The sequence below is a fragment of the Desmodus rotundus genome, chromosome 9 (assembly GCF_022682495.2).
Source record: "Desmodus rotundus isolate HL8 chromosome 9, HLdesRot8A.1, whole genome shotgun sequence".
In the NCBI taxonomy this organism is placed as follows: Eukaryota; Metazoa; Chordata; class Mammalia; order Chiroptera; family Phyllostomidae; genus Desmodus; species Desmodus rotundus.
Window position 1 is genome coordinate 40,027,466 of NC_071395.1, and position 14,046 is coordinate 40,041,511.

The following is a 14,046-nucleotide window of genomic DNA, read 5'->3' on the forward strand; positions in this document are numbered from 1 at the left end:
CTGTCTTGATCTAGTGGTGGCTACGAGGGTCTACAGTAGGCCCCCGTGATGATTCTTAGGCCACACACTTAAGACTTGCGCACCTGAGACTGCATGCCGGACAGAGACTAAGGGGCGGGGGAGAAGGACTCTGAAGACTGGCGGAGACAGAAAGAGAGACAGCAAAGGGGGGACACAGACAGGTGAAGACAGAAAGGGATGCACACAGAAATGGAGAAACACAGAGAAGGATTAAGGACATTGAGAGAGAGAGAAGGGAAAAAAAAAGAGGAGAAAGGCAGCCATGAAGGGAGAGACAAGAAGAAAGAAAGGAGGAAAAACCCCTGAGTTTCTGGTCAGAAAGGTGGGGAGAAGGAGGAAGCTGGGAAGAAAACGGAGGAAGAGAAGGCAGAGGCAGAGGGAAACTAGGAGGAGCCAGGCAAATGGCCCAAAGAGGGGGAAGGAGGCCCGAAAGCCAGGCGCAGTCACACACGAATATGTCCTTAATTGTAATTACACGGGAACATTTAGTCTGTAGATGCAGCAGAAATGAAAACACTGCGCCTTTCCCATTAATCTAATGGCTGTTAGTCACTCTTCAAAAGGGGCCGCTGGCTTTGTGGGGGGTGGCCTGTGGAGGAACAGATCAGAGGAGATGGTTTTGAACTAATGACGCCCTCAGGGAGAGCCTGCGGGGCTGGTCTGGGGAGAATTTGACTTCCACCAAGGACCGGACTGGTGAATTTCAGAGCCCTGCAGGCAGCCACCAATTCAGAGGCTGGCAGCAGGCGAGTAGTAATTCTAATTTGCAAGGCCTGTTAGGGCACAGACAATGTATCCAAGAGGGACCAAGCAGTTCTTTGCCTTTCCCTTGGGGGTGGGAGTAGCCTCTTAGAAGGGCTGACATATAAACTGTGCTTAGATGTATCAAATGAGGCAGGGAAAGAAGAAAAAAAAGGAAGGGAGAAGGGCCTTGCGAGTGGAGAGAACAGCTTGTGCAAAGGTTGAGAAGGAAGCAGGCAGACAACACTGAGTTCTACTGGGAGGGCTGAGCTGGAGAAGTCGGCAGAGACCAGACTTCACAGGGCCTTTCCAGGCACACTGAGGAGACTGTTGTTCTGGGGGTGATGCGGAATGAGCTCAGATTTATATTTTAAAAGATATCTCTGCCAATGGAGGCAGATTTGGGGGTCAATCATAAGACCTTTTATACACTTAAAAAGAGTGAGTATCCCAGTCCTGGAGGCATGCAAGATAACGCCGCACTAACGGGGGATGGGAGATTTTGGCATTAGGCAGGCTGGAATTGCAGGGTTGGGGTTCTCAGCCAACAGGGTGGGAGGATCCTGTAGAGAAGTGTGTGATGTTACTAATCTCACTTGGGGTGCACACTTGGACTCCCAGTGAGGAATGGGGGTGTGTGCATGAGTCAAAGACGCCTGGACCGGAAGCCTGAGTCAGGGCCCAGTGCATACCATTTCCTGCCCCTTTCAACCAAAAGTGACTCACTCATCCACGTGGTCTGCAGTGTTGAGGCTGTTGGAAGTGGGGAAGAGGGAGGGAAAGACCACCCAATTAATTCTGTTACTGCTCACCCCTCCTGCTCATTGAGCACCTACTGTGTGCCAAGTCACATATAGGAACCAAACTCTGCCTCTGATCCTCTGGAATGAAATCTATTGGCTCCAAAATATACCTTGATCTTATCTACTTCTGACTCCCTCCATGGCTCCTACCCTGGTCTGGCTCCATCATCGCCCACCTGGACCAGTGCTGTCCCCTCCACCCTGGTCCCCCTGCTCCCACCCTAGTCCCCCCACAGTCCCTCCTCTCTGAAGTAGCCATCAGCGGGTGCCTGTTGTCACCCAAGTCAGGTCTTGTCTCCCAACTGTTTACAGCCCTCCAAGGCTCCCGCCTCCCTTGGGGTAAAAGCCCAAGTCCTCCCAATGGCCCACAAGGCCCTGCATGACCTGTCCCAGTTCCCTCCCTGTTCTCACTTCTCCCTCTCTCCCCCTCACTCACCCTGCTGCTCCAGTCAGTGGGCCTTCTCACTGTTCCTCCAACACACCAGGTGTAGTCCTGCCTCAGGACCTTTATACTGCTGGTTCCCTCTGCTTCTTTGATTCCATGTAAGTATCACCTCCTCAAGTGAGCCTTCCTTGATTGTTGAGCTAACGCAGCCTCCAACTCACTCTCCTTCCACCTACTCCCCTTGCTTTTATTTTCCTCCTAAGACTAACACCAGGGCCCTCTGATATGAATGTTCATCTGTTTATGTTTGTTTTCCTCACCAGACCTAAGGTCCAGGGAGCTGGGCCAAGGCCTGCCTTGGTCACTGCTGTATCCCTGTACCCGGCACAGGGCCTGGTATATAGTAGGTGCTCAATGTGTACTTGTTAGCTAACTCAATGGATCTTCATAGCAGCAACCCCTCAGACCTGGGGACTTTTATCAACCCATTTCACAAAGAGGAAGACTGAGGGGGAGCTGAGCCACAGAGAGGCGCAGACTGCAACGTGCGAATGCTCTGAGGCTGTCTCTGGCCTGCGTGGGATGATGGCGGCACGTCAGGCAGCCTGGCAAACTGAGGCTCTGCGTGATTGGGGGAAAGGGGTCTCTCCATGCTGCCTTGTAGACACTGTGTGTTTTGGGGGAGGGGGCTCCAATTTAACAAGGGGGTGAGGGGGCCAATCATTCCCCTTCTACTTCCCCCCTAAAATCAGCCTCAGGATAATCAGGTGAGCGGACCCGCATGGGGGGGGGGTGGGCAAAAAGGAGGGCGACACATTATAAAAACCCACTCACAGCCATGAAGATACTGCAAATTCCTCATCCAGGAGCTCCCGCCCCTCCCAGCCTCTCCCCTCTGGTTGTCTTCCTCCTCTGCCAAGACCCTCCCTCCAGACCCACCCCGCTGGCAGGAGCGAGCCTGTTGTTCTCAGGTCCCGCCCTCTGGGAACCTGCAACCAATGTTCGCGCTGCTCGATGAGGTAATGCGCCCACCCCGAGTTCCCATTGGCCAGTCTGGAGGACGTTGTCCGATAGCCCTCCGGAAGGCGGATCCCTTTGTGAATCGAAGGCCCACCCCGGGGTGGCACCTGAGCACCTGTACCCACTTGTAACTGTGAGACCCTCCACCTGCTTTGGCCCCTCTCTGGACTCAGGCCCTAGCGAGAAAGAGCGATGCTGGACTTAGAGAGCTCTGCCTATCACCTTCTGCCCTCAGGGCGCACAATCCTCCCGTAGGAACTGGAAGGATGAAGACCCTTCCCCCTTTACACTTCCCAGCAGTCAAAAGACCCCAGTTTGATCTTTCAGGACAATTGCACATTTATTGAGCACCCGCTGTATGCCCGCCCGAGAGCCTACTGGGGATACTGCGGGAGCGAAATCGCACCCAGGTCCCTACCCTCCGTCCCTGCCCTCCGAGGGCTCACAGAATAATGGGGAAGAGGGACCCACCAACGGACAGTCACCTCACCTTCCCCCTCCTAGCCTGTGCGGTGCAGACTGGTGGTGGAAAGGGTAGGCAGCGGGTGGCGCCGTCAGAGGTTGCCAATCTGGCAGGGCTGGCAGAGGCAGGGGTGGCAGAGGCAGGGAAGGGGAGGGTGGGAGGCACTCTCCTCTTAATTACCTTGTTCGCTTGTTTATTTACTGGGAGCTCCAGGGCGTTGCTGGGGGCTGTGCCTTGTTCACTGCCGAATTTACTCAACAAACATTTACTGGATCCCATCCCCAACCCTCCACTACTACCATTACATATTTTTCTTTCCCTCCCAGAACCATTCTAGTGGGCTTTAAAAAAAAATCTTTTTTTTTAAAACACCCATTCTAGTGGGTGTTCTTGAGACTAAAAAAGGTTGTTTTGTGAACCTGGTCTCTTTTTTCGTAACTTTCTTTGGGGTGTAACTCCCACACAGCAAAGGCACAAATCTTTACGTGTGGAGCTGGATGCACCATTACCCGAGCCCAGATTCTGGAGCCAGCACCCAGAGGGAGAACCCTGCCCAGGCCCAGGGAGGGAAGTGGAGGTGAGTCTAGCAAGTGCAAGATCAAATACTATCTTTATTTAACATTTTGATATTCAGTTATTCCTAGACAATTTTTTTCCTTCTGGATTTTTTTGGTATTAATTTTGATTTTTCAAAATATTGCAATCCAATGTCATTTAGCTTGGTGGCTGAGGTTTTCAGTGCTCCTTTACATTTGGTAGCGTGCCTCCCTCCCCTGCACCTAGTTCTGGCCCTGAATAGATCATTTCACCAGGCAAGGCTTCCTGGGTCACCTCCCCGTCAGTACCCAACCCACCTCCACCCTAGGTAACTCTTTCTACTCTCCATCATCACAGTTTTGTTGGCCTATTTTTAAAACTGCTATAAATAGAATCACACAGGACACAGTCTGGAATCTGGCTTCTCTCACTCCAAGTGGTTGCGTGTCTGAACACGGTTCACTCTTCTCGTTGTCTTATTCCAGTGCCTGGAGGCACCGAGGCTTGTTTAGCTCGGCACCGGCTCGTGGGCATTTGGGCTCTTTCTTGTGTTTGGCTGATCTGAATAAGCTGCTACGAACATTGTCACACACGTCTTCGTGTGGACATATGCTTTCATTTCTCTTATGCAAACACCCAGGAGGAGGATGGTTGGGTCATATGGTAGGTGTATGTTTCACTTTTTAAGAAACTGCCAAGCGGTTCCCCAGAGGGGATGTAGCATTTTGCATTCCCACCAGCCGCAGAGGAGGCTGTAAGCACATGTTTGGGCATTCATGTACATAGTTTTGCCTGTGTTGAGGTTTAATTTAAGTATACAGTTCAAGGAACTTTGACAAATATATACACCTGGGTAACCGCTACCTCTATAGACAGAGGTTCTGTCACCTCAGAAAGCTCCCTCAGGACATGTTTTTAACTTACAAAGAGAGAGCGAGAAAAGAGAGAGAGATCTCACTTGTCTTCTTGTTTTCTTCACTTTGTGTTTGTTCCGAAGTCCCATCCATGTGCCTCGAAATGAACATCTTTGCTCGTTAGGACTTTGGGTGCCTATAATCTTAATTCTCCTGAGTCTTCTCCAGTCTATTTAATTATTATTTTAAAAATTTAACAAATAGCTATTGAAGACTTCCAGTGGCCTGGTGACATTCCAAGCACTTTCTACAAATTAAATATACAGGAAGTTATTTAATCCTCTCCACCAACAGCACCACAAATTAGGTACGTTATCGTGTCCATTTTATAGGTGGAAGAACCAAGGTGCAGGAAGGTGCTCTTTCCTGGGCCCGCCCCACAGCTCCAAAGTGGACGGGGCTGGGGTGTGAACCGGGCTCTGCAGCACCCCGTGCTCTTGACTGCAGCAGGCACTGCCTCTCTGTGCCCGAGCTGGTGAAGGCACTCAACACAGGTTGGCCACAAGCCTACACTTCCTCACCTACAATCCCAACACCCAAAAAGCTCTAAAAATAGGAAATTTTCAGCAGGATGACTCTAAAACTCATTGAGATCAAGAGTTAATAGGCTTTAGCTATTAATAAGCTTTATCCCATTTCTATGAAGGTTGCCAGTCTATTGCTACTGTGTTTGATTGCGAGTGGGGACTGGCTGCCCCAGGCCCTGCTGGGGGTCATATGATATATGCTGAGTGCACCTATTAGTCTCCAAAATTCTAGAACATCCTGAATTCTGGAACACAAGGGTTCCCAAGGGTTTCCAAGGGTCTGGCCCCAAGGGTTTCAGATAAGCTCTGTTATTATTTACTATAATTTATTGAGCCTACTGTGTGTCACCAACTCTGCTAGTAGTGGCCACAGAGGGCAGTGACAAAAGCAAATCAGACCCAGGCTAGTAGGGGGAAGAAGACAGACGCGGTGTCGGGTGGTTACGACACGGGGTGATCAGGGCCGGAATGGAGTAAGCACAGAGCTGGCGGGGACCCAGAGGAAGCACTTAACCAAGACTGAGGCATGAGGGAGGCTTCCTAGAGGAAGCGAGACCTGAGCAAAGACCTGAAGGATAAAAAAAGGATTAGTGAGGGAGGGAAAACAGGGTGTTCCACTAGTGAGAACAGCTTGTGCAAATGTCCTGAGGTGATTTGAGGACCTGAAATCTGTCCTGTGGGGCCGCAAGCTGTCCTGGAGGGGCAAGAATGCTGATGTCCATGTTGGCCTTCCTGCCTGCCTGGTGAGGGTGCCACAATCTTCCTCTGACCCCAGAGAACTGGGTTTGAGCCTCTGCAGCCCATGGGCATCTGGCAGGTACATTGCTGGTCTCACCTGGGGTCTCCGGGGAGCTTGGTTCTGCAGCTATCAGGACCTGATGGTGTCCTAACAGGCATGGGTAGCATTCACCCCCATCTTTAATGTTGGGACAACACCCCAGGAGAGACTGGGGTGCAGGGGTCAGGGTTGGGAGCCTCACTCCATCCAACCACACTCCCTGGACCTCGGCAATTAGCCTATGTGAGACTGAAGACTTTTCTTTTTGTAAAAGGCTTCACTCTATGAAATCCAGCATCTTTGTGGGTCAACTGTCCATTTTTTTCTATCTCCAGGCCAGAGATCTGGGAGTCGGCAGCTCCCTTCTTCCCCTTCCTCTTCCTCTGCCCCTCCATGTGATGTATCAGCTAATCCTGGCACTTCTGCCTGCAAAATCTATCCCAAATTGGCCCAATTCTCCTGTCTCCTCCATCTCCACCTGGTCCAACCCCCATCACAACTAGTCCTGCCCCAGTGCCTTTGCACTGGCTGTTCCCTCTCCTTGAACACTCTGTCCCAGCTGTAACAACTTAATTTATTCATTTTGCTTTTAAAAATGTACAAGTATGGGGAGGGTGGAAGCAGGGGAGGGAGGTGGGTTTGGCTGGGGTGGGGTAGAGAGGTGGGGAGAAAATGCAGACAACTGTAATTGAACAACAATAAAATAATTGAAAAATTGAAAAAAAAGATAAAATAAAATAAAAAGTACAAGTATGCCAAGAAGGCAGTGGCTGTGTCTGCCTCGGTCACTGTTGTGTCCCCAGCTCCTAGCACAGTGCCTGGCACACAATAGGTACTCAATAAAAATTCCTTCCACAAAGGATGGCATCAGCACACGGAACTTCAGAAATAAAGCCTTGTATTTCCAAGTCCTGCAGGGGAGTGTTTGGCCATGGGCACCAATAGAGATATTAGGGAGGAAAGACTCCAAATTTTGGTTGCCTCCCTCTGCCTTTAATTATTTTGTTGACAAGGCTCACAATTCAGCAAGTCAAGGTGGCATTTGAGAGGGACGGTTCCCTTTAGCGTAGCTGACAGCTAATTTGTGGAAAGTTTAATTACAGGCGGCATTAACTGGCAGAGCGCTGGGCAAAGAAGGCAGCCATCTGTTCCTAAAAACGTCCTCCCCTCCTGGGCCCAGCTGGGAGGCTGGGAGGGACGGGCAAGGAAGAGAACGAAGTAGGGAGGAGGCGGAGACAGAGAAAGAGGAAGGAAAGAAAACCAGGTGATGAATCAGCCTTTGTTACCACCCCCCTTTCAGATGCTGTCTAGGCTGAGATCTTGGCGGCCAGCCTCCTTGTGGCCTCCTCCATTTTGCAGCTGCCTCCATCGGCTGCTGGGAGTGGCAGTAACGGTTCCTTGGAATTTGCTTCTCACAGATCCTATCATTAGGAGCAGGCGGTATGGAGTAAAGGAGGTGAAGAGCACACTGTCTTCAACCCCCATGAGAGAGGACTGGCACCCACCGAAAGAGGTTGGGGGGGAGGAACTGGGACAGAGCCAGGGGTGGGGATGCTCTATGCACCCTGGCCTGAGACGAGACGGGGGACCACTGTGCCTCTCATTCCGTCACAGACCCCTCATTCCCACCATTCTTCACGGGGATGGGGTGGGCAGGACGCGGCAGCCTCTGAAGGCAGGCTGCTCAGGTCGGAGCCAGCTTTGTCCTTGCTGAGGTGTTCGCCCCGGGCCAAGTCACTTAACCTCGATGGGCCATTGTTTCCTCATCTGGAAATTGGAATTGGTTATAAAAGGACCTACTTTCATTTCCCTTTCTAGAATAGTAGAGCCCACGCAGTTTCAGGCTGCTGAAGAGAGCTTTGTTATAAACTTGAAGTGCCTTACTTGTTAGAAGTGGGTATGCGCGTGGAGCTGGCAGACGGTCAGAAGGGTAAGGGCCCTGTGCCTTCCAGGACTCTGCGTCCTTGCACACGGTGTTCCCTCCCCCCCCCCCCCCGGAGGGCCCTGGCCACCCCTGCCCAGCTACTTCCATTCTCTCCTGCGGGTCTTGAGGCAGATGCCCTACCTGAGAGGCCTACCCTGACCCTCCAGGCTGGGTCAAGTGCCCCTCTGACCCTCACCTGTGCCCTCCATCCCGGCCTTAGTCTCCCTGACACCGCCTTGTCCATTCCCTCCACTAGACTGGGTGCCACACGGGGGCAGGGACTGGGGCTGTCTTGGTCCCTGCTGTGTCAAGGGTACCCAGCACAGGCTTCGACAAGGAGGGGGTCAGCACATACGGTCACGCAGACAAACGTTTGGAGCTCTGACCCACACGTGGGGAAGGGGGCCAGCAGAATGCTGAACTGGAATGCAGCGCCATTAGGAAGTGGAAAGGACTGTCTCGGGTGCAGGAGTGAGCTCCTCGGCGCCACTGGCTCAGGCTGCTTCGAGGTGAGGAAGCTGCCCTGGGCAAGCCGCATCCCCTTTCACACACTCAGTTTCTGCCTCTGGAAAATGGGAGTGTGCAAGGACTTCGTGCAGGCGCCTGGCAGCCCACGTGCACTCAGCAGTCATTCTGGCGGCTACTATTACCCCTGAGTCCACCCCCAACACCGAGGCTAGTCACCCCTCCTCTGAGTCTCAGTTCCCCCGCTTGGCCGCACTCCCCCTTAGACCACACGGATGGGCCACTGCCTGGATGGGCAAGGAGGAAGCCTCCATGGGTGCCCACCTACAGCGGCCACCAAGCAGGACTGATGGGGCTGGCAGAGGCCAGCCATGCTAAGCTGGGGGTTCTTGGCAGTGCCCAGCTTCCCTGGAGGTGGCTGGAGAAGGGCCCAAGCCTGGCTGTCAGGGGAGTGAGGAGGCTGTGATGAAGCTGAGGCCCCTTCTTAGAGGGGGGAAGCTTCTGATTTGGGGCAAGGGCTCTATGAACACCTATTAGGCACTCACTGGATGCTAGACCAGGCTGCTGGGGCCTTTGCCCATGCTATTCCAGCTGTCACAATCACTGTTCCTATTGATGGTGTTGATCCCTGCTCATTCTGCTCAGAGAACCCCGCCTCCAGGAAGCCTCCCAGATTCTCTGGGTTGGGTCGGGCACCTCCATTTGGGTCAACACATTGCCTGAGCTCCTCCCATCACAGCTCTGGTCACCCAGTGTTACAGCTGGGCCGTGGGCCCAGTTGGTTGACAAATACTGACAGAGCGCTTCGTTGGTGTCAGGCACAGTGCATGGCCATCCACGCTCAGGGAGCCCTGCAGGGCAGGTGTGTTTCTGTCCCCTATTTACAGATGGGGAAACTGAGGCTCAGAAAGATTTTAATACTGGAAGGAAGCCAGGTAGCTTGGGGCCGGAGCGCAGCAGAGTAGTAAGAGCCGTTTTTACTCCTAGTGTCAGTGAGCTCACTGTCTCCCCTGGCAGTTTGGTTGGGAGTTTGTCTGGGGACTCAGGATGTGCTTGCATCCTGTGGTGCCTGTGACTTTCCAGGAGTCTAAAGGGCAGGCAGTGCTGGCCACCCCGAACATCTGTTCTCTCCTTTTCCATAGTAATAGAACCCCCGATTTTCAGTTGGACTGTTGGCCACTCAGAATAAAAACTACATTTCCCAGCATCCTTTCAAGAAGTGTGGCCACATGAATAAGTACTAGCTAATGGGTTATGAGAGGGAGTGGTGTGTGGGATTGCTGGGAAGTGTTCTTAAAGAGAGAGGAAGAACCCTTCTCTACCCCTTCTTCCTCACTGACGGGAATCAGACGTGAGGGCTGGAGCTTAAGCAGCTGCATTGTCCCATTTGCTGAGGATGTGGAGCAATAAGACAGAAGAAGCCTGAGCTGTGGAACCTCCCTTCCACCCCCGAACTGGCTATTCGTGCTCACGAGCAAACAAGCCCTGTGTGCCTAAGTGCTCTGGTTGGTCAGCCCCTACCACACACACAATCACGATGGAGGACAAACCCATCTTTGCCGTCATCAATACAAAAAGGGAAAATCTTCCCCTAAACCACCTCAGAGGTTTTCAGCTCCAGCAAAGCACAAGGGAAAAACACTTCCTTCTGTGTGTGTAAAAAAGGAAACCTCTGAACGCAAACATTCACTTGCGAACCCACCAAGACTAGACTGCAGGATCCAAGTCCCGTCATCTCCCACATGCTGTGTGATCTCAAGCACGTGTCTTGGCCTCTCCGGGCCTCAGTTGCCTCAGTGGTAAAATAGAGACCTGGAAGTGTTGCTAACACGATTTCCTCTGAGCTACTTAAAGCCCTCCAATGGTTTTACTCAGCACCTCAGAGTAAAAACTGAATTCCTCACCAAGCTTTACAAGGCCCTGCACAACCTACCCTCACCTCTCCACCTCGCTCACTCTGCTCCTGCCACATGGGCCTCCTCACTGCTCCTGACACCCCAGGAGTGGCCCTGCCCCAGGGCCTTTGCATGTGCCGTGCCATCTGGCTGGAACACCATTGCTGATGCTGACCTCCTTCTCAGCATTCCAGTCCCAGATCTTCGACTCCCCTGACCACGCTCGCCCCATGGCCAAGCAGGGGCCTCACTCACAGCCCAGAAGGACCCTTAATGTGGCCCAAACCTTCTAAAGGGGGGAGTGGCGGGCTGGGGACTGAAGAAGCACTTGGTCCACTCGCCATAAAGTTAAACCGCATCTGAGTGGCTCTCTGAATCCAAGTAGAAATTCACAGGAAATAATGGGGACAGAGGGACATGTTAAATGACACCACAGGGACACCCAGTCGGCAAAACCCAGACTGGGGACATCACTGCAGGGCGAATGACCCAGTCGCTTCAACAGGTGGAGTGTGAGGCAAAATTAAGAGAGATGGAGGCAAAACTCTCCGTTGAGAGAGTTAGGAGCCCCGCAGCCTGATTCCGACAATCGAAGGCGCGTGCACCCTGAACGTTCACACTTCCAGGGGTGCCCAGATGGAGTCGTTATTTGGGATGTGATACTGGTGATTGCAGGGTGGTCGTTGTTTTTTTTTAAGAGATATTATCTTAAAGAGCAGGGCCTCTCCCCTCGAATGGTGGACATCGGGGCTCCTTGTCCTCTGTGCGGAGGTCTGTCCTGGTTGCTGCAGGGGTGTCCAACTTTTTGGCGTCTCTGGGCCACACTGGAAGAAGAGTTGTCTTGGGCCACACACTAAATACACAAACACTAACAAAAACTGATGAGGAAAAAAAAGTTTTAAGTAAATTTATGATTTTGGGTCGGGCTGCATTCATAGCTGTCCTGGGCCGCATGCAGCCTGCAGGCCGCCAGTTGGACTCCCTGTCAGGGCCGTGAGCGGGCATCCCTGGCTCCCACCCACAAGAGACTAATATCGCCCCCCCCCTCCCGCCGGTGGTGACGACCAAAAATGTCCCAGACGCTGCCAAGTGTCCCTGGGGAAAACATCCCCATCCCAGTTGAGAACTACTTTAGTGACACAAGCTGAAATATGTACAGATGATGCAAACATCTGGGATTTGCCTCAGAAGAGCAAGGGAGTGGGGAGTAAGTGGAAGTGGAGAAGGTACCGGGCTGGCCATGAGGCGGTGGCTGTTGAATCTGAGTAATGGGTACAGGCGGGGGGCCGTTATTCTATTCCGCCTCCTTTGGATGTGTGCGACATCTTCCAGCAGAAAAAGCTGGAATGACGAGGGACGTTCAGATAAGATGTGGACTTCAGTTCACCCTGAGAGACCCAGGTTGCTTTCTGGTTGCAACAAACACGCCCTGCCCACGGAGGGCGTGACCACCCGGGAAAGCCGGGTGAGAGCACGTCAGAACTCTCTAGAACCTGGGCTACTTATTTAGACCTGAAATGATTTCAAAATAAAAAGTTTATTTTTAAAAAAAGGTGTAAATGAATAATGAATAAACATATCCAAAATCAGCAGCCCGTATGCCCAGGACTGGAACTGAGGCCCAATGAACACAGCGACCTGGAACGCCCCGCCCCCGCCTCCGCCTCCGCCCGCATCCTCTCACTCACCTGCAGCCAGTGGCAGCCAGCCCAGGGCTCCGCAGGGCTGTGTCACATGGGTGGCACAAGGGGCCAGAGGCCTAGGCAGCCCTACAGCAGCCAGGGCGAGAATCTGTTTTCAAACCCATTTTATTCTCTCCAGACTAGAAACACTCATTTCTACCCTACCCACCCCGATCTTCACCAGCCAGGGTCTGCGGGCCTCAGAGTGAGTCTGGGGGCCTCTCTGAGGACTCCATGGCCTCAGCTACCCCCATGGAGGCAGCACTGCAGTGGCGGTGTGGGCTGGCTCGGGCCAGCAGCTCCAGCCTCCGGGAGCGCAGCCGGGCCTGGATGGCCCAGATGGGGGGCTGGTAGCCCTGCAGGGAGGGGTCCTCGTCGATGCTCTCGATGGTAGAGTCAGAGCTGTCTTCTGTGCTGGACACTGACCGCTTGCACACAGGGCAGGAGCGCTGGGCAGCCTGGGAGAACCAGGGGTCGATGCACTTGCAGTGATAAATGTGGGAGCAGGGCAGGATCTTGAGCTGCTCGCCCTCCTCATACTCGTCCAGGCAGATGGCGCACGTGTCGTTGAGCCGCGTGAAGGTGCGGACCTGGGCCTTCCGGCAGGCCAGCGTCTTGGCCGCCGCAGGCCTGCAGGCCCACCAGGACCTCAGGCAGTTCCACAGGTATCGCAGGACAAGAAAAGTGGACATGAGCAGGGCCAGGGCGCAGCCCAGAACCCAGGAGACGGCCAGCACGGGACGGCAGTCCAGGTCGGGGCACGGCGGGTAGTTGGGCAACAGGAGGACGTGGGCGGACTTGTCACAGCACACGATGAGCCGTAAGTCCTGTGAGGTGGCCTCGCCCACGAACACCGCGGGGATGGAGATCTGGCGCCGCAGGTCCTCGTAGACGTGAGCCATGCGCACGAGGTCGTCCGAGAGGACGTTGTGCACAATGGCGGCCTTGAAGCCCGCCTGCTGGGCGTGCAGCACCTTCAGGTCAAACGTGCAGTCGTAGCGACGGATAAGGACGATGGCGCCCAGGGAGCCATTGCCCACCGGCTGCGGGCCCTCGATGGGGTGGCACGCGTTAGCCGGCTTGGCCTCCATCAGGTAGCCCCGCACACCCTCGGGGGCCAGGGGCACCCCGAACATGGCTGGCAAATCTTCGAAGTCCACCGTGCTCGAGTTGCCGTCCAGCACGGCCCGCACCAGCGCCTGTGAGGGCACCAGCAGCGCCCACAGGATCAGCGAGGCCCGGACTGCCCCCGGGGCCAGGGACAGCTGCTGTCGCCCCATGGCCACCCCCACTCCCCCTCCTCGTCCTGCTTTGGTTCGAGCCTTGGTCCCACTGGGGATGGCAGATGGGAGGACTTTGGGCATCTGAAGGGCCTCCCAGGGGTCGTGGCCAGGATGGAATGGAGGTGAGCTTCGAGGGGAGGCTCAGAGGCAGGCAAGCAGAGCAGCTGGGACCTGGGCAGCCCTAGGTGGAAACTGCTTCTGGTAGCAGGCACGTTCGCATTGCGTCTCTGAAGGCTGGTCCCAGGAGGAACTGACCTACCAGGATGGCCTTGCTGGCAGATGACGCTGGGGCCAGGAGCCCCCAGGATTCTAGATGCGCCCACCCTCTGTGACATCGTCCAGTTACATTCTACCCCCATAGCCCCAGCTGCCTGGACCTGAGGCCAAGACAGAATTCCTAGGTCTCTGACCTGGGGGCCTGGGCAGCCTCTGTTAAAGCTTCTGGAAGTCTCAGGGCATCCCCAGCTCCTTGACTTCATCAGGCCTTACTTGGGCCTGGGGCCGCAAGTGGTGTGGAGCCAGGCCTTGCACAGTCTACGAGCATCATCTCCCTGTGCCTCTCAGCGACCCAACAAGGGAAGTGCCAATGTTACCCCCTTTTGAGATTC

General features: G+C 54.0%; 1 protein-coding gene across 1 annotated transcript; it reads right to left on the reverse strand.

Annotated features, from left to right (window-relative positions):
* Positions 1 to 12,355: 12,355 nt before the first annotated feature.
* On the reverse strand, positions 12,356 to 13,773 carry ZNRF4 (zinc and ring finger 4). The gene is given in 2 exon segments (XM_024568659.2): positions 12,356 to 13,447; positions 13,450 to 13,773. Coding segments are annotated over 2 exon segments (1,416 nt in total).
* Positions 13,774 to 14,046: the final 273 nt, after the last annotated feature.